This window comes from Pteronotus mesoamericanus, unplaced genomic scaffold (genome assembly GCF_021234165.1).
Source record: "Pteronotus mesoamericanus isolate MK-2021 breed Mesoamerican mustached bat unplaced genomic scaffold, CSHL_Meso_final contig_33, whole genome shotgun sequence".
Classification (NCBI taxonomy): domain Eukaryota; kingdom Metazoa; phylum Chordata; class Mammalia; order Chiroptera; family Mormoopidae; genus Pteronotus; species Pteronotus mesoamericanus.
In genome coordinates this window covers 1,683,886-1,708,148 of record NW_026555135.1, presented here as the reverse complement: position 1 = coordinate 1,708,148, position 24,263 = coordinate 1,683,886, and the positions used below count along the sequence as shown (strand labels likewise).

The 24,263-nt window shown below is 49.3% G+C and overlaps 1 protein-coding gene across 4 annotated transcripts; it reads right to left on the bottom strand.

Moving 5' to 3' along the window:
- Positions 1 to 2,738: 2,738 nt before the first annotated feature.
- PLEKHB1 (pleckstrin homology domain containing B1) lies at positions 2,739 to 16,000 on the bottom strand. 4 transcript variants are annotated; one of them, XM_054576250.1, is made up of 8 exons: positions 15,867 to 16,000; positions 14,587 to 14,662; positions 13,360 to 13,512; positions 12,669 to 12,771; positions 11,552 to 11,591; positions 8,590 to 8,694; positions 4,555 to 4,654; positions 2,739 to 4,095 (listed from the first exon to the last, which is right to left on the bottom strand). In XM_054576250.1, the coding sequence occupies exons 2-8, from the start codon at positions 14,621 to 14,623 to the stop codon at positions 3,959 to 3,961; spliced, it is 675 nt and encodes a 224-aa protein (XP_054432225.1). In that variant the 5' UTR covers positions 14,624 to 14,662; positions 15,867 to 16,000; the 3' UTR covers positions 2,739 to 3,958. The 4 variants fall into 4 exon arrangements, with proteins under 4 accessions (XP_054432225.1, XP_054432224.1, XP_054432226.1 ...); XM_054576249.1 differs by having other exon boundaries at positions 15,879 to 16,000; XM_054576251.1 differs by lacking the exon at positions 8,590 to 8,694 and having other exon boundaries at positions 15,879 to 16,000.
- Positions 16,001 to 24,263: the final 8,263 nt, after the last annotated feature.

Below are 24,263 nucleotides of genomic sequence, written 5' to 3'. Positions count from 1 at the left end.
GCAACCATACTCAACCAATTTAGTGAGCATCCAGATTACCAGTGTTGAACTGGGCATCTAATAGGTTGGCTCTGTGGTTCATTGGTTAATTCCATTTTTTGAGCTTTGATCTGTTCTTTCATTTGAGCCATATTTCTTTATCTCAATGACCTGTTACATTGGAAGGGACAGAGCCTTAGTTATTCTCTAGGGTGGGGCAACCCAGGTCACTGTGTTGTGGCACACTGTGTGAGGGAGGGGTCTGAGAGGGAACAGTGCCTCTTGCTCAGCTCTCGACTGGCTTTCAGTCACTTCCCCGCTACCCATGAGCAAATTGGGCCCTTCTGGTGCTTATTCCTGGGTGGGTGGATGTGTATACAGACTGCCCTGTGAGGCTGGGAGTTTCTCCTGCCGCCACAACCTCTGCAGGCTTTTACCTCCAGAGGTTTTGAGGCTTTCTTTTCCTGAACTGGAACCCTGGGTTGCGTGGTCTGTCTCACTCCCCAGCTGTTGCTCCTGGTTTATCTGCACACAAATGTGGGACAGCCCAGTCTTCCAGCCACCGCCTTGCCCGCCTGGTCCTCCAGCCACCAACTTGCCCACCTGGTCCACAGCCACTACCTTGCCGGGTGGCCTCTCTGCCCCGGTTGCCTGTCTCTACCCCTCCTACCGGTCTGGATGAATGTTTTTTTAGCTCCTTGGTTGTTGGGTTTCCTTACAGTTCGATTTTCTGGCCGTTCTGGTAATTTTTTTGTGTTTAAGTTTGTTGTCCTTTTGGTTGTGCAAGGAGGCAAAGTGTATCTACCTATGCCTCTGTCCTGGCTGGAAGTCTTCCTTTTTTTTTTTATTTTAGAGAATGTCTTTTGTACACAGCATATAGTTGGGTCTTGTTTGTTCATTCATCCTGACAATTTCTGTCTCTTCATTTGTTTTTTTCACCCACTTTTATCTAATATAATTATTAATATGCTTGGATTTATGTCTGCCAGTTTGGTGTTTGTGTTCTATTTGTCACATCTGTTTTTAAATTCCCCTATTGACTTTTTAAGCTTAATCCCTTTGCATTGTTTTCAGTGGTTGTATTGGGGAATCCACTATGCATCTTTGACTTACCAGCATATTCTTAAGTTAATATTGTACTACTTTACATAAGGTACAGGAACCTTGCCTCAGTATGACTCGGTTGTCCCACCTTCCCCTCACCCCTTTCTTTATTTTCTTGCTTTACCCATAATTCTGCTTATACTTATGGCTAATTAATTCTCTTTGAATAGTATCCATTTTGTGAATGGGATATGTCAATGGACCCATTCTAGAATTTGAGTTTTTCCAGTGTCTCTATGACACTTTCATACCTTTTTTGTGTGAACATATATACACATTTCTGTTGGGTGCAGCTAGGAGTAGAATTGACGTGTTATCAGGTGTGCCTATGTTTGGTTGTACTGACTAGTGTCCAATGCAGTTACACCAATTTACACATGAGATCTCCAGCTCCATATCATTTATTAATGTTGTCTTTTTCGACTTTAGCCATTTCGGTGGGTATGTAGTGGTACCAGATTTTAATTTAGAACTTGGTAAAAACACTGTGCTGACCAAGCAAATGTGTGAGCCAGATGTGTTCCATGGGGCACCTCCAGATTAGACTGTGTTAAATGTTTCTTTCCAAGTGTGTGTGTGGGTAATTTTGTTACTGTCTGCCGGACAGCTGGAAGATTAAAAATTTATGCTGCAGTATTATTAGTGGAGAGATTTTGAAGCAAACAACTGCATTTGGAACATTCATCTGCATCCATCTTGCCCTCTTCAGTGGGGCAAGTTAAAAGAACCATAGTGTCATCAGGGGACCATGGCAAATGGTAGCCCTGAAATTGTAGAGGCACAAAGGAAAAAGCCCTTAACCCAGCTGTGAGAGGTTCTTTATAACCTGGCCCCATTCATCACCCCTTGTCACCATATAACCTTCTGTGCATCAGACTTTTCTGAACTTCATAATGCTCTTGAGAACAAAGTGTTCTAAGGCCTTTGCTCATGCCATTTCTCCCATGTTCTGTGTGGAAAGCTTTCCCTCCCTTACTGCTTGGCAAACTCCTACTCATCCTACAAGGTTTCCATTTCCTCTTCCCAAAGCTTTCCCCAGTTCCCTTAGCAGAGTCGGCTACTTGCTCCTCAGAAGCACCATGTTCCCCTCTTGCCTCAATGAATCATTGCTGTTTGTTCATGTCCCCCTCTTAAGTTGGTGTCTCTGAAATATGGCTGAGGCAAATACCTAAATTTCCTTTTGGACACCACCCCATCCCTGCTCAAAGCCCTGTTGTTTTAGACCATCTTTCCCAGATCACTAGCAAGATAGTTTGTGTTTCCTTCCCTGACCACCTGGTCTCTGAGACCAACTCACTCAACTGTAGAAGAACAGGAACGTGCTGGGAAAGACCCCAAGACCACAGAACTCTCAGATGGCAGGCTCACCCATTAGCTCAAGTGACAGAGACCCTGATAACAGCCTGTCTCTTGAGCCCTCAGGGGTGGCCAACATCAACCTGCTACCTTATGGGTGGGGGAAAGCAAGATTCAGAAAGATTAAGTGATTTGCCCCAAAATGCTCAGCTAACATGCTGTCACCATTTCTATCTCACCTCGGAATCAACACTTCTCATTATGTCAGAAAACACAGTAGCAGGAGCTGAGTCATGGGGATAGCCTAGGGGGAGAGGGCCCAGAGAAGAAACAAAGCCAGAGTCCGGGGTAAAGCCAACCACACCTTTATTAGTCTCCGCAGCAGGGCCACTGGAGCCCCTATATACAGGGGAACTTTAGCAGGCTACTCTAGCTACTGGGTAGGGATGTTAGCATTTCTGTGGTAACGGATGGGCTGGGGGAGGAGCCTGGAAAGGGACCAAATGGGGAGACTCCTGGGCTACCTGCAGGGAGGCACATGGGAAGCCTCCTGGGCTGAGACAAAGGTGGATCAGGCCCCAGAAATGAACACTGCCCTCTTCCCCTGAGTGAAGGAAGAGATGCAAAGCCTTAGATGGTGACAGCTGCAGTTATGGGCACAGGGCCAAGCATCTGGGGAGCAGAAATATATTTCCTGAGGGAGACACAGACCTGTGGTGGAAGCCCCAAACATCTCTCCTGCCCCGCCACCCTCCTCCAAGCAAGGGGACCCTTGGTTCAGCTCAATTGCTGCCCCAGGCACCCTGACATGGGAAAGAGGTGCTTTCTGAGCACTGAAGGAATGGGACCCAGTAAGCTGGTAGTGGGAAGGATGGGGCTAAATGCAGTGTTTGGGGTTTGGGTATGTCTTAACAAAACAGGCTATATATTCATTATAAAAGCTCCCTGCCCAAAAGCTCATATCTACTTCTTTGCTCAGCCAACCTTCTTAACCTGGAGGAGCATAATGATCTGACCCCTGCCCCTGCCCCTGCCCCAGCCCAATTAAATGCCCCTCTAATTTCTTTGATATGCCATGATGGTTACAGAGGACTCTGCACTCTTGCCTCTTCTTGCTAGCCTGCCTTCCTCACTCTGCCCTCATGCTGTCAAAAAGACTGATAACGCTGCCTTGTCAAGTGTTTACTCCTGTTTTTCCCAACAAGCCTGGGGCCACCTGTTGGAAGAACCTGACTCCTGTGTCTCCAGCACCTTGGGGAACTTGAAGCCCCATGAGTTGTTTTCTGTATCCTGGTGCGTTTGAGGAAAACATACCCATATGTGCCTCTAACGGGTTTCTGGGGTGTCTGGCAGTAGATAAAAGGATTTTGAGTAAACGTTTGTGCCTGGGATGATAACTACTTCTGATGCGGGGGGGCCGGGGTCGGGGGGAGTGGAAGGGTATGATCCAAGCTCTGAATGGCTAACAGAGAAGAGGCAAAAGTTGGGCAGGGCTTGGGGTGGAGGGTGGGGTCATGGAGGTTTAAAGGAGGTCAGTTGTTCTATGCGCCGGGTCCACACGCTGAGTCTCAGGCCTGGCTCAGAACCAGCAGGGTGACCACATGAGCGAGCCCAGCGCTGCGCCGGTGGCGGCCCCCGCGAGCATGCCCATGGCCAGAGGGGCGCCCGCGCTGTAGCAGGGATCCTCGCGCACTACCACGTGCGTTACACCGGGGCCTGCGGAGAACGCTGGTGAGAGCCGGGGAATTCAAAGGAGGGAGCAGAGCAATCTTCGCTCCTCTTCTGATAGACTCCATCCCAACCCAAGGTAGAGCGCTGAGCCCATTATCCTGTTCCCCAGTCGGAGAAACTGAGGCCTTAACGCGGGAAGGAAGAGCGCCCCGTCCCCATGGCTTCCCGGACTTGAATCTGCCAGGGACGTTCTGGGACCGTGGGCTAGGGTGGAAAGGCGGCAGCTGTTCCCACATTAGCCACCGGGGGTCACCACCAGATCAGGAACACGTAACGAGGAGGCACGGAGAGGTGAGGTCAGCTCTGGAATGGGGAGAGGCTCTGGTCCAAGAGCTATTCGAATGGGGAGAACCTCATGAGGGATCCTGCCTGGGAAGATATGTGGTCACTAAAAGGGAGGGGCCTGATGGATCGAGGCAGGGGCAGAACTGGCTAGAAACTTACCTGCGTAGGGCGGGCCATAGTAGCTGCGAACATAAGTGGCCTCGTGTGCGTTGGGGTGCACCATCTCGTAGTAGTCCTGGTACGGGCTGTAGACACGCACCTGGGGAGCCCTGCCGAGTTAGCTGCCTGGAAACTCCCTGTCCCGGGTTTGGTCCCCTACCCACTACATCCAGCCTATGCCCCTCTGGGCCCATGGATATGCTTCCCCAAATTTATAAATGGGTCCCCAGGCACCAGCAACCTCTTGAAGAAAAGCCCTGCCTACCCACCAGGTCCATGGTCCTTGTCCTCTAAAGCTCAGCCGCCATAAACGGCTCCCAGAGATGCCATTTTCCTGTCCTGGCCTCCTACCTAGTCCTCCCGTAATAAAAAATTCTCCAAGGCGAACAGCAATATGGCCAGGGAGGGGTCTGTACATAACAAATAACATCGTATACATTATGAAAAATATTTCGATTCTCAGGCAGGGTTTGAAAATATGATAAATAAGTCTCACAACTTTGAAATGCCCGCTCCAATAGAAATAATAAAACCATACTTAAAAAAAGAATCTCCATGGCTTCCAACTTTTTTCTTAGATAGTCTAGTGTTTGCTAGCAGCTCTCCAATGGCTCCCCATTTGGAGAAACCCAATGGATTACTCTCCTAGTCACGGAGAGGGGGACCTGGCCAAGCCCCAGGCCAAGGAAATAAAAGGAAGGAAGGGGGTTGATCCAGTAGGGAAAGGAAGTAACTAAAGTGTTACAGAGCATCCACCATGTACCAGGTCCTGAGGGAGTTGTTTACATTGTTACCTCCTCTACTCCTTACAGTGGGCATTACTATCTCCACATTGCCACAGAGCTGGAGAGGGAGGCTCAAAGATTGGTCAGTGTTCTCTCTGGGAGAAAGGAATGCACTCCCTGCCCCCTTCCGTCCCTATGGGATTTCTACTAACCTCTCAAAGACAACTCAAAATCCACCCACTCCAGGAAGCCCTTCAGGGCTCAGGAACAACCCTTTCTTCCTGAGTTCTCCATGAGCTATACTTATGCCTCTTACTCCTATCCTTTCCTGCCAGCACCCAAAATGTGAACTACCTGTAGGCAAGGACTCTGATTCATGTGTGTCACCAGCAGGGTCTAATTGATAACAATAAATATATGCTAAATTAAATGGAAGCTCCTAATGCAAGCCCTTCATTTTACCTACAGGGGAGCACACGTGGAGAGGGGCAGCTTTCCCCTCTCTCCTACCCCCTTCTCAGCCCCCTTCCACCCTATGTCTCTTTCTCACGGGGCTTCACACCTGAATGGTCCAACTCCCCTTTGAAGTCCAGGTATCTTAAACTCCGCCCATCTCTGATTTCATCATCCTTCCATCCCCTCAAACCTGCTCTTCTGTAAATTCTTTTCTCTAAATGCCACCACCATGCACTCAAATCAAGACATGTTGGCACACTTGTCTTCACACACTCATCTTCCACATCATAGCCACCGGGTCTCATGACTTTACCTTGTAAATATGCTTTTCTGTCTACCCTCTTGGCCAGTGCCAAGAGAAGAAGCCATTGGTTTTAGCAACTTGGAAGCTGTGGGTGACCGTGGAAAAATACTTTTCAGAGGAGTGATTGGGGAAAGAAGCCAGACTACAAGGGGTTGAAGAGTAATTGAGAGATGAGGGATGGAACCAACATGTCATGACATCTCTTTCAAGAAGTTTGGCTGTAAAGGGGAATTCTCAAGCACACCTAGCAATTTCAAATCTCCATGCCATTTCCCTTTGATGGGGATACCTTTCTCACCTTTTTTTATTCAACTGCCTAACTTGTCTCTCAGCATCAACTCCAAGTATTACTCTCCCTGACCCTCGGGTTCTGTTGGGGTCCCATCTGGGCACCCTTTGCTCTTAACTTTCCTCATCATAGCAGAGTACCTCCCCCTGCAGTGTCATTGGGTGTATCCCAGGGAGAGCATCTCTCTCATCAGACTTGGAGACGCCCCCATCATCATCATGACCAAGGACAGGAACTGGGTCTGACCAGGCCTGATTGGAACATGGTACCTAATACATTGAATTTATCTCAAGTAAATCAAATACAGGGCCAGACTGGAACAAAGGTCACCCAACTCTAAGTCCAGTTTCAAATTAGGGACAATGACCAGTCCAGAGCAATGCAGGATGTTCAGACAAACAAAGCCCTGTCTCAAGTGACTTCCCTCACTGTGCTCCTTCCGCAAGGGTGATCCGATAGGCGTTTCTGGTGGGGGTGGCTGGGATCTGAGCTCCAAGCCTAGAAGGAGCAAGAGAGACCTAAGCACTGATCCCCAGTTTCACTGGTAGGGAAGCTGAGGTCCAGAGTGCATGCCTCTGCAGCTGCACAGGGAGCCCGTGGCCTCCCTGCGTAGGGCGAGCCATAGTAGCTGCGCAGAAGAGAATGGAAAACACCACCTCATGTCCCTGTGGGGCACCTGCTTCAACCTTCCAGATTTGGGAGGCTCAGAGGTAAAATCATGTGGGTCACCTGGCAACGGGGCAGGGGATCCTCCAGAGACCTCAGGAACAGAACCAAAAGACTTGATTCCTAGTCCTCTCCCTCTCCACAGGCCCAGCCCATTTTGTGAGTGGGGACAGGATCATGGGACTCAAGAGGTCACATGCAAATACATCCCTTCCCTCAGAAAAGCTGTCTGTGCTTACAAGATTTTAAAGGTTTATAGCCTTTTAAATCCTGTTTTTAGGAATCCTCACTATAAACAAACTTGAATCATAGTCCAGGCATGGGGGATGCCTTGCAATGCTGAGCTGGAAGTCCCAGTGCTGCTACTGAGGAATCAAAGGACCCTGGTCAAGTTATGGCCCCTCAGAGCTTCAGTCCTCTCATCTGTAAATAGGTACAGCCTTTCCTACACCATCCATGCGCAAGGCACAGTGAGAACCCAGCAGAGCCTTGTCTAAGCAACTGGGTGGTCCTAGCACTTCTGGGCACAGTGGTTCTTGAACATCAGAATCACGAGGAGAAATTTTTAAACCACAGATTTCCAAAGCCAAACCTATGAAATTAAAGCATCCAGAAGTAGGATCTGAACATTTGCATTTTTTTTTAAAGTCCTTAAGCAACTCTAATGCATAGCCAGACTGAGCACCATTGTGCTAGAAAAGGAGCTCACAGTTGACTATAAGACCACAGGTTCTCTAAGGCAAGGGCCCACTGCATCCAGGCTGAGCCCTGGGGACAGACAGAGGATTCATCCCCAAATCCAGAGACAGTGTTGCTTTCCAGAAACCCTGCGGGGTAGGCAGGGAGACAGACAGGGACTAGATAGTAATAGGCAATAGTGACGCCATAACAAAGGTTTTTCACTCCTTGCTTCCTCCCTTTAGTCATTCACCTGTTTGCTCATTCAGTGAACACTGCCTGAAGCCTACTTGTGCCTGACACTCCTGCACCAGGAATAAGGAAGGTTGAAATAGACTCTCGCAGCCACTAAGTAGTCATTGACTTCCCTCGGTAGGCCCAGGACTGTGCCAGGCTCCACAGGGGCAGAGCTGATCAGACCTGGTCCTTGCCTTGAAGGAAGCTTCAGGTCTCATGGGAGAACAGAGACAGAAATAAACAGATTAGAAACTGGGCAGAATGAAGACAGTACTAAGTATTAGTGCAGTGGGAGACAGGGACCTTGCCTGGCATCTGGAAAGTCCTCCCTGAGGCGGTGGCAGCCTTTGAGGTGGGTCTTCGAGGATAAACGTCAGTTCGTCAGGTGAGTATGGAAACTAAGGGTTTTTGCAGCTGAGAGAACAGCATGTGTAAAGGCTGGAAAGACGGAAGAGGTCTAGAGCAGCTGGGACAGAGGGTACAGCAAAGCAGGTGGAACACAGGGGATGAGGGGCCTGTGGCGGGCCCAGGCCAGATCCTGAGGGCAGGGTTGCCATGTCCCCCGGGTGATGGGGAGCCATGGAATGTTTGTGAGCAGGGAAGGGATGTGACCAGGCCCAATTTTGGAGGCACATCCCGGTGACCAGGATGGAGGCCGGGAGGGCTAAGTCAGCACTTACCCAGATTCGCCTCTCAAACTTACAGGGGTTCCACGTGCGGATCACACACCTGACCTTGGGGCAAACCCGGCGGCTTCTGGGAGGGACGGTGGCTCCAGCTGGGGCCTGCTCAAGCCACAGAAACCCAAGAAGGTGGAGGGAGGGAGGTGTCAGAGGCCCTCTACGTCTGGAGGGACTCAAGAGTTCTTAACAGGCCCTACCAGAGCCAGCTGGGCAGGGACTGGGGCTGTCTCCTTCCTCCTCAGCCCATGGTAATGGGGCTCACAGCAGGTGGTGATTTTGCCCAAGTTACTCAGAGAAGAAGGATCAGTAGCACGCCTCCAGAATTAGCCCACCTTCACCTGTTTCAGGCTGCTGAGGCTCCCAGTCTCCAGGGAGGACAGCACAGCTCTGATCTGCCCTCCCAGCCACCCGCCCCCTTCACTGAACCCCGAGCCCTGCCCCTGGCTGAGCCCAGCCCTGTGTTCCCTGGAGCAGCTGGGGTCAGGGGCTCCTCCTAGAGCCTCCACCCAGAGTCGGGTGTAAACCTGCAGGATGCGAAGACGCAAAGCACAGGTCCCTCCAGCACAGGGGCACGTCAGAGGCTTGACCACTCAGGCATGAACACTCAGAGACAGGCAGGCACCGGTACAGACACAGGCACAAAATCACCCCGCGGGAGCGAGCCCTGGGAGCAGAGGGTGTGCGTGTAGAGCAGCAGGAGCTGGAGCAGAGGGTCAGAGCAGAGAGGTGTGGTAGGCAGAGCAGCAGGAAGGCGGACAGGAAGAGAAGGGACAAGGCCGCTTCATAGAGTCACAGAGTGCAGAACGGTCAGCCCTCACCTCCTTTTATCCCGCCTCTCCTGGGCGGGGCTGATTGGCCCTGCATAAGGGGAATTTGGAGCTCAGAGCCAGTGTGGCCCACCCAAGGGTCTCTCCACCCTGCTGACCACTGCCCCAGCCTCCTCTTAGCTTCCTCTACTCCAGGCTCCACCCAGAAGCCCGAGTCTGCTCCCCAAAGTCTGACCACAGCCCTTCCTGCTTGATGACCTTTACTGTTCCCCACAAGCCTCGGGATAAAGCTCAGGTCCTCTGTGACGTAGCTCCTCAGGGGTCATCTTTCCCATTTCTTTCCTCCCACATATGACCTGTAGCCAGGCCAGGCTCCTGGCCCTGACACACACCTGTGCACACACACACATACACGCACATGTCACCTCCCTGCCTCTGCTCATGCAGTTTCCTTCAAAATCTCACACTGACCTAGGTTCCAATACAGGCTTCTTCAATGACTTAAAACTATGAGACTTCGGATAAATCCCTTCCCCTCTGAACCTCAGGTTCCTTATCTGTAAAATGGGACTGAAAACATCAATCCCCCACCAGAGTTGTTGGAAGATTAAGTGATATAACCGAGTTAGGGGCTCATCACCATGCCCAGCCCTCAGATGGATGCCTGAGGGGGTTTTTTAAAGCATCCCAGTTTTTCCTGCTTCTCCTCAGAGGACTTTCTCTGTAGATGAGTAGGGCTCCACTGTGCCATAGACAGAAGGAGCAAGCATGGAATCTGGGGACAGGCAGATGGGGTCAAGGTCACCTTGAGCTGGGGGCTTTGGGCAGCTCCTCAAACCCACACCTCCATTAGTGACTGAGCTCTGTTGACGCTACCTCCTAAACATGTCTTATCCTCGTCAGCTTGCCTCCGCCAGCAAGGCCTTAATCCAGACCTCCAGCCAGTCACCTGGACACTGTCCCAGCATCCACTTTCACCCTCCGTAATCCATTTCCTACCTACCAGCCAAACTATCTTTTTAAAAATACAAATCTGAGCCCTGGCCAGGTAGCTCAGTTGGTAAGAGCGTCATCCCAATATGCCAAGGTTGTGGGTTTGATCCTTGGTCAAGTCACATGCAAGAATTAAGCAACGACTGCAAGGATGGGTGGAACAACAAATCCATGCTCTCTCCCTCCCTCTCTCTCTCTCTCTGCCCCCCACCCCACCCCCTCTCCTTTCCTCTCTTTCTAAAAAAACAATAAAAACATTCAAAAATACAGATCTGGTCTGACTCATTCATGCCATCCCTCTGCTTAAAAACTTTCCATGCCTTCCTTGTACTCTTAAGAGAAACCAGCATCCTTCACACAGCCTGAGACACCTGGCCCTGCCAGCCCCCCCGCAACTGCCCTCTCACTCCCTGAGCTCCAGCCCCCAGAGCCTTCATTTTGCTCAGTTTGCCAAAGACTTAACCCCCCTCAGGGCCTTTGCACATGCAGTTTCCTCTGCCTGGAAAACTGTGCCATTCACCCCACCCCGCCTCTTTTACCCAGTCTATTTGTCGATCCTACGGGTCTCACTTTAAGCCTTGTCTGAACTTCCATCTGTGAATCCAGCCATCGAGGTGGACACACACTGAATACACACTGCCTGTCTGTCAGAGCAGTTACCCCCATTGCAATGGAATAAAAAACTAATTTGTTGCTTCACGTCTGGCTTCCCATCAGGCTGAGTCCAGGAGGGCAGGGACCATATGTCCTTAGTTCACCTCTGATCCCTGGCCCTTGGCACAATGCCTGGCATATAGTAGAAAGTCAGTAAATATTTGTTGTGTGCATGAATGAAGCTCAGTCTTATCATTTGCAGAGAGGAAACAATAATCACAACCTCACAGGACTATCGTGAGGAATAGTTAGAACTACACCTGTACCACACCCGGCATATAATAGTTGCTCGATAAAAGACAGTTCCTTTCCCCCAGCTCCCATGCCATCCCCGTCCTGGAGGCCTCCCTCTTCCTCCTCTGAACACCAGTGGGCTGTCATCTATCCTTTTCTACTTGGGACTCAGGGCACCTGAGTCTGCACATGCCTATTTATTCACATATAGGAAACTGAGAACTCCTGGCAGATGGAGACCGAGTCTGAGTCACCCATGATTCCATGGCAGGTAGGGGTGGGAGGGGGCGAGGGAGGGAATGGGGGCTCACCGGGGTGGAATTCGCCTCCAGCAGTGCCGTCTTCCACGCTCTGCAAAGCAAACCCCACCAGACCATGAGGGGGAGTTTGGAAGATGGGTCCCTACAATTTAGATTTAATTCCCTCACACAGCCTCCAGTCCCACTCTCTTGAGAAGGGGGAGATCTCTTTAGTATACAAAAGTGACCCCTTCCCCTACTCCTGTCACATGGATGCAGCCCTCAGTTGACCTGGAACCTCGAAATTCATTTAGTTCATGTTTTTTTACCCCCGAGGGGAGATCCGGTTTCCCCACCTAGACAATAGACAGCTGGGCCTGGGGGGTCTCTTTGCCCTTCAGATTTGGACAGGCCTGGGCTGGTTCTCTAGCAGCAGCACCCCCCTCATCCAAAACCTGCAGTCTCCCAACACTCTGACCCCAGAGCCCTGGAAAGGCCCAGCAGACACAGGACAATCGGGCTTTTGTTGGTTGCCATGGCACCTGTCTGGATGGACAAGGCGGCTCTGTGCTTCGTCTACGCAGAGCTCAGCTTTCCCCCCACCCCGCTCCCACACACCCCCTCTCAATCACTCTCCTACAATGCAAAGGCCAACCAACCCTCTCTGCCAGAGGGTAGGAAGGGAAAGAATGTGAGTGAGCAGCCGGCGCCTGAGGAGGATACACCCAGTCCCTCAGCATGGATCCGAGTCTGACCCTGCGGTGCTCCCGTGATAAGGCAGGCTGCCTCTGGTAGGCAGGTCAGGGTCTACCCCTCAGACCAACTCCCCACCTTCTCAGAACACCTCAGAAGAGGGTCCTTTGAGGATAACACAGGGCTCCGTTCCTTTGTATCACCTCTAAGTAGAGGCTGCTAAATACCCGACTCTGAGTGATCAGGGGCCACACACTTGAGGCAGGTGTGCACAATCCTCCCCCAACAGTCCTGAGTTCACCGCAGGCCATGTGAGGAGTTTACTGGGTACCTTACCAACCACTATGAGCCATCAAATGCACTCTTTCAGCCTCTACCAAACCGACTGATCTCTCTGGCCCCTTTTCCTAACCTCAGGGAACCAAAAGGCCCAATGAGGAGGCTTCTGATCCCATCCCCCAAGATACCATCCCATCCTCTCCTGGGAGCAACTCACATGGCGTCATCCTGGGTCTCCGCACACAGGTGCAGGCGCCCGCCCTCCCGTAGACTCACAATCAGCAGGCCATCTCGGCTCCGGCCCTCTGGCGGCTGCACATCTAAAGGCAGACACAGGGTTTCCAGGGGGCGCAGTCTCCAGGACCCCCCAGTAAACCAGGAACAAGACTAGGAACTGACTTCTCTGGGTTCTGTTTATTGGCCATTGCCAACCTCCTCGGATCCTGCACACTTTCTTTAGGATTGTGTTCTACTCTTTAGAGCCTCTCGATGCTTTCACATTGCCTTCTTCTCTAGCTTGGTACGCCTAGCTCTCAGTAATCCTGTCATAACTGTGGCCTAAGTCTTGTTGAGATTTGCTGTGTGATTCTGGGCCAGTCACTTAACTTCTCTGAGCCTCCTTTATTTCCCTTCATCTTTACCCAGCTCCTAGTACCTAGAGGACAGGAACTGGGACTGACTCACCTCTGTGAGCCCAGTATACAGCTGGGGCCCAGCACAGGGTAGGAACTCAGTAAGGATCTGATTTCTTAATTCATACCCATGAATGGGAGTTGATAGAGGCCTAGAAGCAGTGTCGGTAAAAGTCCTCTGAAAGTCGCAAAGAGCCTTCCAATGCAAGTGTTCTTGGACAGACGTGATGGGAGGGCATGCCCAGTCACATTGCGAGAGGGGCAAGGGCTTCTCACCGTGGCACTCTTGGCCAATCTTTATGTTGCGAACATTGAAGCGGATAAGCACTCGGTCCTCCTCGTCCTGAGCAGTCTCGTCGTGGTAGTAGCCCAGAGTTCCATCCATCCACAGGGCGAACCAGTTTCGTTTCCAGCGTCGAAGAATAGAACCTATGAGATATTCCAGACCCGCCAGGCACACTGATTGCAGAGTCTGCTGGGTGAGGAGGGTGCAGGAGCCCTAGATGGGCCCCCAGAGTCCCCTTCCCCCAGGTCCTCAGTGTTGTAATCACCTGTCATTGTCTATCCCCTGAAATGACAGCAGGTCCTCTTTCTGTCTTGCTCGCCCATTGCCTCCCATTGGGCCTAACACATAGTAGGGGCTCCCTAAATGTTTAGAATGGTAAACGGATGGCCTGCTTCTTCCCCTGAGGGCTTCCAAGGCCAAGCCCCAGGTCTTTCAAGGGCAAAGACCTCTCCCTACCCTGAGCCTCATCTTAGCTCTTATTTCTGACTTGTGTGGCCGTGATATTTATGTAGTATCTGCCTCTTCCACCAGACGGGGGGCGTCCCCAGCTGGACCTGGGCTCAGTGTTTGCTGAGAATAGGTTATGGAGGGGGTAGGGGGTTCCTAGCCCAGAAGAGCTCTCATTACAATCATGACTCTGGTCAGAGTGTGGGTCTGGAAGCTGAGCCCTAGCTTCAGATATTTTGGGACTAGAAATCTTGACAGAAAGGGCAAAGACATAAGAAAGCTTCCTAGAGCCTTATGGATTCTAAAGCACAGAGGCATTTTTCCTTTTGTTCTGAGCCTTGTTATATGGCCAGCCCTAGGCTGGGGTGGTGTAGACCCACAGAGGATCTAACCCAGCGCCAGACTTGAAGGGCTCACAGCCTGGGGCCTGCATGGGGAGGGAGATGGTGAGACCCATAACAGGAGTATGGATGAGATGTTGGGGATCACAGAAGCAATCAGGGGCTGGGGTGGGGGCTAGAGGAAAAGTCAGAGAAGGCTCCTCACAGAAGGGGACGTCTGAGCCGGGTCTTGAAGAAAAGTAGACGTTTACCGAGCAGTCAGGAATAGGAAGGACATGCCAGGCATAGGGAAGAGCATGGACAGAGGAGGGGAGAGGGCCTGGTTTCTGGGAAGAAGGGGTCCCTGCAACAGGCCCAACCAGCCTCTTTCCTTGCTCCTTCCCTGGACAAGGTACAGGTCAGACACGGGCTTGGCCCAGGGCCACTCACTCTGTCTCCACAGCCAGCCGCCCCTCACCAGGGCCATTTCTTCAAAAGGAGCTTCCAGGATGGAGTCAGACGGGACCTGCCAGAGGAGCCACAGGATACACAGGCCTCATCAGCACTTTCAGAGCAGCTCTGGGGAGAGAAGCCCCCAGCCCATCCTCCCCAGGAGAGCCACTGAAGAAATGTTTACGGGAGTGTAAGTAAACAAACAAGGCAAGCCTGCTACCTCCTCCCCATTCTCTGCTCCAGGAAGATAATGGCAGCACTGTCCCGTGGGGTCAGCAGGGCAGCCACCACTGTGCTGGGGTGGGGGTGGGGTCAGGAGCCTCGATTCCAATCTCAGTTACATAACCTTGTCCAAGTCCCTTATTCCTGGCCTCTCATCCTAGATCTGTAGAAGTGTGTCTGTGAGGCAGGTAGAGGCTGGCGTAAGGAACTCAAAAAATGTTAGAAACCCTGGATTTCTGATATGCTGGTAGCACAGAATATTAGAATTATGGCAATAAATGAGGGACTTTCATCATAAGAAAAAAAAACCCTCACATTTGAACCCCACCTGAGCTGTAAATAAAATGCAAAAATAATGGTTCAACGGCAGCTACCATTGACTGAGCACTATGCCAGGTACACCTCCCAGCATTTTTGTCTATTATCGCATCAAAGCCTCACAACAATCTTGCCACTCCCAAGAAACTGGATAAGTCCAGTCGCTTGTGCAGATCCACTTAATTAGCAAGCAATGCAGCCAGAGTTCACACCCAGCAGTCCTAGCTTCTACCCATTATACCAGTAGGAGCTTTTAAATCTCCCAGTACCAAGCTCATACTCTATTAAGAACTAAATCAGAATGGCTGGGGGTGGGAACGAAGCATTGTTAGTTTTTAAAGATCCCCAGCTGATTCAATGCGCAGCAAAGTTTGGGAACCACTGCACATACTGCACCACCTTACCATGTCCCCACTGTAACTCTTGTTAGATGGGTAGACTATTTACTATTTTACAGATGCACAAACTGAGTGATAGATACATTGACTTGTCTATGTATGTGATGGAGCTTGGATTGGAATCGAGGTGCACTCTGTTCCTGAGTGCGACTTACCTGGGAGCGGGTGCCTCTGCCCCTCCCCCACTTGCTGCGTAGCAAGGGCTGGCACACCTGGGCTGAAAGGCCCGGCCTTGTCCCCGCTTCTCCTGGCGCTCCCTCCCTTGTCCAAGCCCTGACACAGGTAAGACAAGAGGGCCAGGGGCAGACTCCCTCTCCAGCCTCCCCTTGATGCACCCACCTGTCTACACACCTGTTGCAGGATGCTGCTGCCAAAAACGGCCGCTACTTGATGCTGCTGCCACCCAATCCGCTACGCCTGCGCTTAGCGCGCCCCAGAGCGCTCGGGGCACTTCACTCCCCAGACTGCTCCTGGGACTCGTAGCTCCTGGGCCCCGCCCTCCTGCCCCGCCTCACCCCTAGGGAGGGGGCGGGGCGTGGAGAGATGCGCTGTCATAAGGCCTTCTGGGACTTGTAGTCTGCAGCTCTAGAACCAGGCAGAACGCAACCGCCCCTGGGTGGTGGTACACCTGTCCTGACCCAGCACAGGTGAGAGGCCGCACCTGCGATTTTACTTTGCGGTTATGACATTTGTTCATTAATTTATCATGAAATACTTTTTTCTAAGAATCTTGAACTAATTTTCTAGAAAAAAAGTAAGGTTCCCAGGTTCCCAGTTTTACCATGTTTTCTCAATACTCAGTTTGTACCTGGCACTACACTGGGAGGTAGGCAGGGCACAAAGAAGCATCCCACAAGGCCCTCCCTCTTCCTTCCCCAGCTTCCAGTCTGGTGGGGGAGACAGCATGAACACACAATTACAGCGTAGGGTATGATTTTGCAGTAGGAAAGAGTCCGACTTTGCCCAAGAGGTTCAGGAAGGCTTCCCAGAGGAGGCAAAAAAGGGTCTTGAAGGATGAGTAGGAAACCTAAGGGACTCATATGCACACTGATCAAGGAAGTTCAAAAGAGTGTGCAGAATTTCACTGTGTTTGGAAAGTAGAGTGCAGGGGTGGGGGAGGCATGGGAGTGGCAGGTGATGAAGCTGCAGGGGTCGCTAGGACATAACAGGAAGGCTTCGGATGATAGGCTCAAGAGCTTGAATATTATGAGTAGTGACTGGAGCTTGGGGTTGGAGTTTCCAGATGAGGAGTTAGGTGGTCGGATTTGTGGATTGGAAAGGCACCTCTAGGACAGTCAAAAATGGGTTGAAGGGAACCCAGCTGGAGAAAGAAGGCCGTGTCTCTATCTACCACCTCAGTCTGCCCTTCCAGGATCGTTTCCTTGAATAGCTCAGCCACAAACCCCCACCTACGAGCAAAACCAGGATGTCATTCAGAGAGCAGGTCCTGTCAAGGCCTTGAAAGGCTCCTGGTCCAACCCCCTATTTGACAAGGGCACCCACCCGGCCGTAAACCCTTCCTCCTATCCCAGAGACTTCTTCCTTACCGGGGCTGCAGGGCTCATGGTTCCTGGGCCGCCAGGGCTGCACTTCCCAGAGGCCTTCTGCAGGGGGGCATTTCCCTGAGCGCCTTAGAGATTAGGGGATCAGGAAGGTGCTACCAAGTGGGACCCGGAGGGGGAGGCGAGGAAGAGGGGCAGGGAAAGTCATCTCTCCTCAGTCCCTTCCCCAACCTCCCTGACTGACTTCCTTGGCTTCAGACTTCCAGCTCGCTGGGTAACAAACAAGTCATCCGCGATTCGGAGGCGGCCTGGGCCTGGCATCGCTGAAATTCCCGGGACCGGTGCTCCCCCCTAGATCAGGGGAGGGTGGGGGTAGGGTGGGCAGGGCTGCCTTTTCTTTCTCAGCGGGTCAGGACAGTGCCATCACCCCTGTCTTGGTTGCACAGCCTGGCCCTTTAAGCTTCCTTCTCTCGCTCCTGGGGTTCGGTAATCCTGACCTCGAGCCACCCCGGCGCTTCGGCCCTTCATGCAGTGCGTGCCTTGCTGGAGGATTCCCGTTGGCTGATCCTATTAGTCCCTGGGTAAATCCCCTCCGTGCAGCCCCCGTTACCAGCTCTCCCGAACCGCGCTGTTCTCCACCCTGGTTCCTTTCTGTCCCTGGACCATTCTCCCTTCTCCAAGCTAAAATCTCCTCCCCTACAGCTGGAGGACAGAAGGACGGAAGGAAGGAACGGAGAGAGGGAGGAAGGGAAGAGTGGAGCTGGCCTCGGGGAATCTGGATCGAGACCCCCACTCGAGCGCTTCCTCCCCGTCTCCTAAGAGCGCCCTTCGGCTTCTTCATAGAGGTGTGAGGTGGAGAACCGTGCACACAGCTCTAGATTACATTTTCTGCATTTAGCAACCAGATGAAAAGGGAAGATTCTCCAGCAGCAGTGTGGAATTTAAGGGGAAGACCCCCTCATCATTCTCCCAAAGAGGGGGCGCTATGACAAGAACAAGGGGCCAAAGGACACTTTGCATACTTAAACTACAGATGCTGCTACAGAATCTAACTGCAGCCCGACCTGGCCTAAGTCTCTAAAATGTGGGTTAAGGACCCTCTTTGAGATGCTAATAAAGGGTGTAGGCTCTGGCCAGGAAAAAAGTGCACACACATCATATTTTGCATATAATTTATGAGAGTTCACACACTCCTGAAACCTGATGCTTGCTATTGAGATGGTTTTTAATTTCCAAGGCTGCGTAGCCTGGTGGAGGGAGAGTGACTGACAAGTAAGGGACGCTGAGAGCATAGCGGGAATCCCAGCTCCAGCAGCCCTGCCTTTGAGAGACATCCTTTAGATCAACTAAAATTTATTGAGACCAACAAGCCAATGGTAACTTTCTTGTTTCTCTTCACTGTGGTACATAGAACATTTTTAACATTGCCAACACTATTACAGACGCCCTCCATTCCCCCAACTTTGCCCTCCTCCACCTAGCCCCCCGCCCCGACTTCACCACGTTTGTTGTCTGTGTCCATGGGCTATGCATATATGCTATATACATTCTTTGGCTGGTCTCTTCCAGTCCCCCACCTCCCTCTCCCCTCTGAGATCCGGCAGTCTGTTCCATGTACCCATGCCTCTGTTTTATTTTGTCAGTTTATTTTGTTCACTAGATTCCACATATGAGATCACATGGTATTTGTTTTTCTCTGATTTGCTTATTTCACCTAGCATAATAATCTCTGAGTCCATCGATGCTGTCACGAAGGGTAAGAGTTCCTTCTTTTTTACAGCTGCATAGTGTTCTATTGTGTAAATGTACCACTGCTTTTTTATCCATTCATCTCCTGATGGGCACTTGGGCTGTTTCTAGATATTGGCTATGGTAAATAATGCTGCTATGAACATAGGGGTGCATATATTCTTTCTGATTGGTGTTTCGGGATCCTTAGGATATATTGCCAGAAGTAGGATTGCTGGGTCAAATGGCTGTTCTATTTTCAGTGTTTTGTTTTGTTTTGTTTTTTAGAAGGAGAACAGAGAAGGGAGGGATAAAGAAAGGGAGAGAAACATCCTATGTACAGCAGCTGGGGACTGAACCTGCAACCCAGGCATGTGCCCTGACCAGGAAACAAACCAGCTACCTTCCGTTGCAGGGCAACGTCCCACCAAACCACACCAGCTAGGGCTCCATTTTTAGTTTTTTTGAGGAAACGCCATACTGTTTTCCACAGTGGCGGCACCGGTCCGCATTCCCACCAGCAGTGAACTGGTGTTCCCTTTTCTCCACATCCTCACCAGCCCTTGTTTGTTGATTTATGAACGGTAGTCATTCTGGCAGGTGTGAGGTGATACCTCGTTGTGCTTTTAATTTGCATCTCTCTGATGATTAATGACATCAAGCATCTTCTCATGTGTCTTTTGGCCATCCATATGTCCTCTTTGGAGAAGTGTCCATTCAGGTCCTTTCACACTTTTTAATTGTGTTGTTTGTCTTCCTGGTATTTAGTTGTATCAGTTCTTTATATATTTTGGAAATTAACCCCTTTTCAGATGTATCATTGGCAAATAGGCTCTCCTATATGGTGGGATTCCTTTTTCATTTTGTGGATGGTTTCTTTTGCTATGCAGAAGTTTTTAGTTTGATGTAGTCCCATTTGTTTATTTTTTCCTGTTTCTCTTGCCCTAGGAGATACATCAGGGAAAAAATATTGCTACAAGCAATGTCCAAGGTTTTATTGCCTATGTTTTTGCCTGAGATTTTTATGCTTTTGAGACTTACATTTAAGTCTTTTATCCATTTTGAGTTTTTTCTTGTGTATGGTGTAAGTTGGTGGTTTGTTTTCTTTCTTTCTTTCTTTTCTTTTCTTTTCTTTTTCTTTTTCTTTTTTTTTTTTTTTTTTTGCATGTACTAGTCCAATTTTCCCAGCACCATTTATTGAAGAGACTTTTTTTATGTGTGGACATATATTTTCATTTCCTTTGGTTGTGATATTTCTGGGTCATATGGTAACTGTATGTTTAACATTCTGAGAAACCATCAAACTATTTTCTGAAGTGGCTATATCATTTTACATTCCCACTAGCAAACCCTGAGTGTTCCAATTTTTCTGCAGTCCTCATAATTATCTGTCTTTTTTATTATAGCCCTCCTATTAGGTGAAAATTACCTTATCGTGGTTTTGAATTTTAAGTTCCCTAATGACCAATAATGTTGAGCATCTTTTCATGTGCTTGGTAGCCAGTTGTATACCTTTGGAAATGTTTATTTTAATCTTTTGTCTCTTTTTTAGTTGGATTGTATATTTTTTCATGTTACGCTATAAAAAGGTTTTTAAGCTAAAAAATGTAGATAATTCAAAAATAATTTTGAAGAAGAAAATAAATGAAGTGGTGTAAGATCCTTGCAGTGTTTCAGGAGCTGGAGCAGAAGGGCCGTGTGGAGGCTCCGTGAATCCTGAAGGTGACATCGACATCTCGGGATGCATGTGCGCAGGGAGAACGCAGCCTGTGAGGGCCCTTATGAAGGGCGGGGATAAGGAGGACAGCAATCCCTGGGGGAAAGCCAGCTTGGAGGCGTGTATCCCAGCTTCCCGGATCTGGAGAAGTTAGTTTTATATGCCAGCCTGGCGGGGCTATGTGATCTAGTTATTTAATCAAATGCTAATCTGAGTCTTGCTGGGGAGGTTCTTTGCAGATGGGGTCAACCTCTACAATCAGTTGACTTTAAATAAAGGAGATTACCCTCGATAATCATTCTATTAATTGAAGGGTCTTAAGAGCAAAACTGAGATTTCTCTGAAGAAGACTATATAGTGTGGGGACTGCAGCCTCAGTCTCTGCCTGAGAATTTCCGCCTTCTGGCCTGCCCTGCAGATTTCAGACCTGCCAGCTCCCACAATTGCATAAACCAATTCCTCAGATAACTCTCTTTCTATATACATTTGTTCTGTCTCCCTGGAGAGCACTGACTAACACAGGGAGGAGGGAGACTTCTTGCCATGAATCTCCCATTTGAATTTGTTGGAAACACTAGATTTGGAAATGGAGGAGGAGAACCTGACAGCCAAGTAGAGGGCCTGGAGCGAGGGGCATTGAGACAGAAGAGGAAACGGCATTCTGTACTCAGAGATGAGTAAGGGGAAGACACAAGTAGTCCCTGAAAAAGAATCCTCCAACTGGATCATCAAGTGCATAAGGATCCATTTCTAGAAGGTCAAATTTAATCACTGTTTCTATTGTTCTTTGTCTTATGTCTACAATCTCCTGTCTTGAGATGAGGAGGTGTCTCTCAGCCTTCTGTGCCCTTGTTGAATGATCATGACCTTTTAGTTCAAGAGAAATAATTTGGTTTTGAGAAGATGCTTTTTAGCTCTTCTTGTAACTGTGCTTTTAGCTTTTCTCCAGGGTCTTTGTCTTGTTCTCTAAAGGTCTTCAACTCTTCATTCACATCTTCATCTTATCATTTGCTTCTTACTCCAAGTAATAGACAGATAATTTCTCAAGAGACTCTATTTCCTTCTCTTGACAAAGTTTAGTCACTTTGTTTCCTCTCCCCTGAAGATTTTGATCTGCACTATTTCAGTCCAGGTTTGCTCAGTCTAAGACTTTTAAGGTGATCTGTCATGTGGGCTTTTTTGAGGGTTTTTTTCCAGTAATGTTGATGTAGCATTGATTTTTCTCTCCATCTTGGATATTTAATTGCACACTCGACTTTTCAACATCAGTCAGTTTCCTCTTGGCTTCTCTTCTTTGGTCATAAACACTGTGCCCACCTGCTGATTCCAAGTTTTACCCATGTTTTCTCCTCCATGGGAAGCTGTCAGGCCTTTCAACATTTCTCCAGACACTTGGTCTAGACTCTTCACATGTGCCCTGGAGAGCTGTATGAATCTTTCTTTTGTTGCCCTTATAGTTTTAAGTTTGCTTTTGCTTTTCCTACTTGCATTTTTCTGGTTTTGGTTTCTGCTTCAACAGTTTCTTTCTCACATTATAAGAGATTGTCTTATCTTGATCTGAATATTGAGGTTTCTCTTTTCCTAGATGGTTTGTTATTAAGCGTAAGATGTACCAGATCACAGGGTTAGACGTATGGAGGGTATCAGGCCCTTCAGGCACTTCCTTCATTTCAGGGTGAAACTGACAAGTGCTTGAATTGTATTAGAATGAGTGCTGAATTGCTAAGGGTGTGTTCTTTAACTTTTAGTACAGAAAATATTTTTTTTTTAATTGACTAAAAAATCCTGCCTAAAACCAAGAGAGCTGTTAACACACATACTGGCATGGCAAACGTAACTGTTTCCCACTGATGCCCAGGAGAGGGAGACTTGGCCTCAGGTTGTCAGATATTTCTGCGTAGAATTCGGCAGTGTCTCCCAGGTTCACCAACAGTGCAGATCCGTAGCAGGTGGAAACCCCTCCACGGTGCCCAGGCTGCATGGAGCCCCCTCTATTGTCACCAAGTCCTGCTCGGCTCAGTATGTCGTGGAGGGAACACTGAGCAAGTTTCTCCCAGAACCAAGCCAGCGTCTGGCAACTGGGCAGACCATGAGTGAGAGGTTTGGGGGGGAAGAGGACTGATACAACAGTCTTGTGTCAGATACCTGAGGCCCTCAGTCTTGTCCTGAGCCCCTTCTGTTCTCTACTTAAACCTCGCTTTTGTGGCCCTGGAGGCCTCAGTGTGTGCCCTTCCCTCTGCCTGGAAAGTGCTTCCACTTGCTGCCCTAGAGCCAGCGCTAATTATGTAGCTGCTGGACCTCATCATCCCTGTGTTCCCAGTGCTCCGGGCAGGGCCTGGCACAGACTAGGGTCTCAGCGCTCCAGGAATGTCCATGGAGATAATGAATGAATGAGTGAACAGACGAATGAGTGTTAAAGCCACTCCCTGCAGATTCACACATAACGCCAGCTCTGTGGCCTCAGCAGCTGGTTCCCTTAGGAGAGCTGACAACTCCTGTCAGAACTCAGTGCAGGATGGTGGAGGGAAGGGGAGGTGGTGGCAGCTCTGCCCGGGGCTCCTCATTCCCCAGCTGCTCCCACCCCACCACCCCACCGGGAGACATGAACAAGTCACCTAGCCTTTCTGAGTGTCCTTTCCTCATCTGTAAATGGCAACAGCAATGCCTCCCTCATAGCATGTGAGGATTAACACAAGGGTAGACATAGAGCTTGGCAGGTACGTGAACTTTTTGATTCCTCTGTCCACATATCAGCAACTCCTTCCATGAATCAAGCATTCCACCCATGTTTAGCAAGAGCATTAAGATAAGAAAATAAAATACCTGCTATAAATTCAAGAAAAGGGGTTAAAACTTTTTACTGTCAAGATTGTATGCCCTGTCAATATAACAGGCTATTTAAAACTATTAGAATTGGTAAGAGAATTGAGCAAGGTGACTGCATAGAAGATAAACATAAAAAGAAAACTTATTTTTTTAAAGAAAACTTTAGATGAAGATATAAACAGCAGCTGCAGACTGTTAGCTCCCCCTTCTGGGACCGTAGCCACCGCGGGCCTGCCCGGCGCAGCAGCCCCTCAGTGCTTCGTCTAGTTCTCAGCAGGAGCGCTCCCTGCCGAAAAGATTGGAGCAGATAGTCAATCTTTTTTCCTACTCTCAAAATGAATACCTACAAACAAAATTGGAGATAAAATTACATTTATAGCAACCAAAACTATGAAATACTTCAGAATGCACTTAACAAGAAAGGTATAAAACCTATAAATAAAAAAGCAAAAAACCTTATTAAAAGATATATAACAAGATTTGAACAAATGAAAAGACATGTCATGTTCTTGGATAGAAAGATACAAATTCATAAAAGTGTCAGTTTTCTAATTACTGTATAAGTTTAATTTCATTCCAGCTAGAATACTAACAAATTTCCTCCTCCTCTTTCTTTTTCTTTCTTAAGAATTGACAGAGAAAGTCTGAAAAAGAAGAACAGGGAGGAGATTTGCTCTCCAGAAATCAGAGTAGGCTAGGAAGCTGTGATCAGAGTGACCTGTGGCAGATGCTGCTGGTTTAGCTCCAGTACTCACTGGCCTCCTCATCCTTAGCAGAGTCCTAGATTCACATCTGGGCACATAGCCACTTTGAATAAAGACCACGTCTCCTAGCCTGTCGTCCAGCATAGTGTGGCCCTGAGAGTAAATTCTAGCAAATGAGACATAGGCAGAAGTACCCTGTGCAATTTTACACAGTGTCCTTAGAGGGAGGGGGACATAGCTTTCTTTGCTCCTTTCATGT

Excerpts from the sequence above, each read along its gene's own strand:
- PLEKHB1 (XM_054576250.1), bottom strand. The coding sequence starts at position 14,623 with ATGGCCCTGGTGAGGGGCGGCTGGCTGTGGAGACAGA. Across the intron at positions 12,772-13,359 it reads GATTGGCCAAGAGTGCCACG|ATGTGCAGCCGCCAGAGGGC; the intron begins GTGAGAAGCCCT and ends GTCTGCCTTTAG. Across the intron at positions 11,592-12,668 it reads GAGACCCAGGATGACGCCAT|AGCGTGGAAGACGGCACTGC; the intron begins GTGAGTTGCTCC and ends TTTGCTTTGCAG.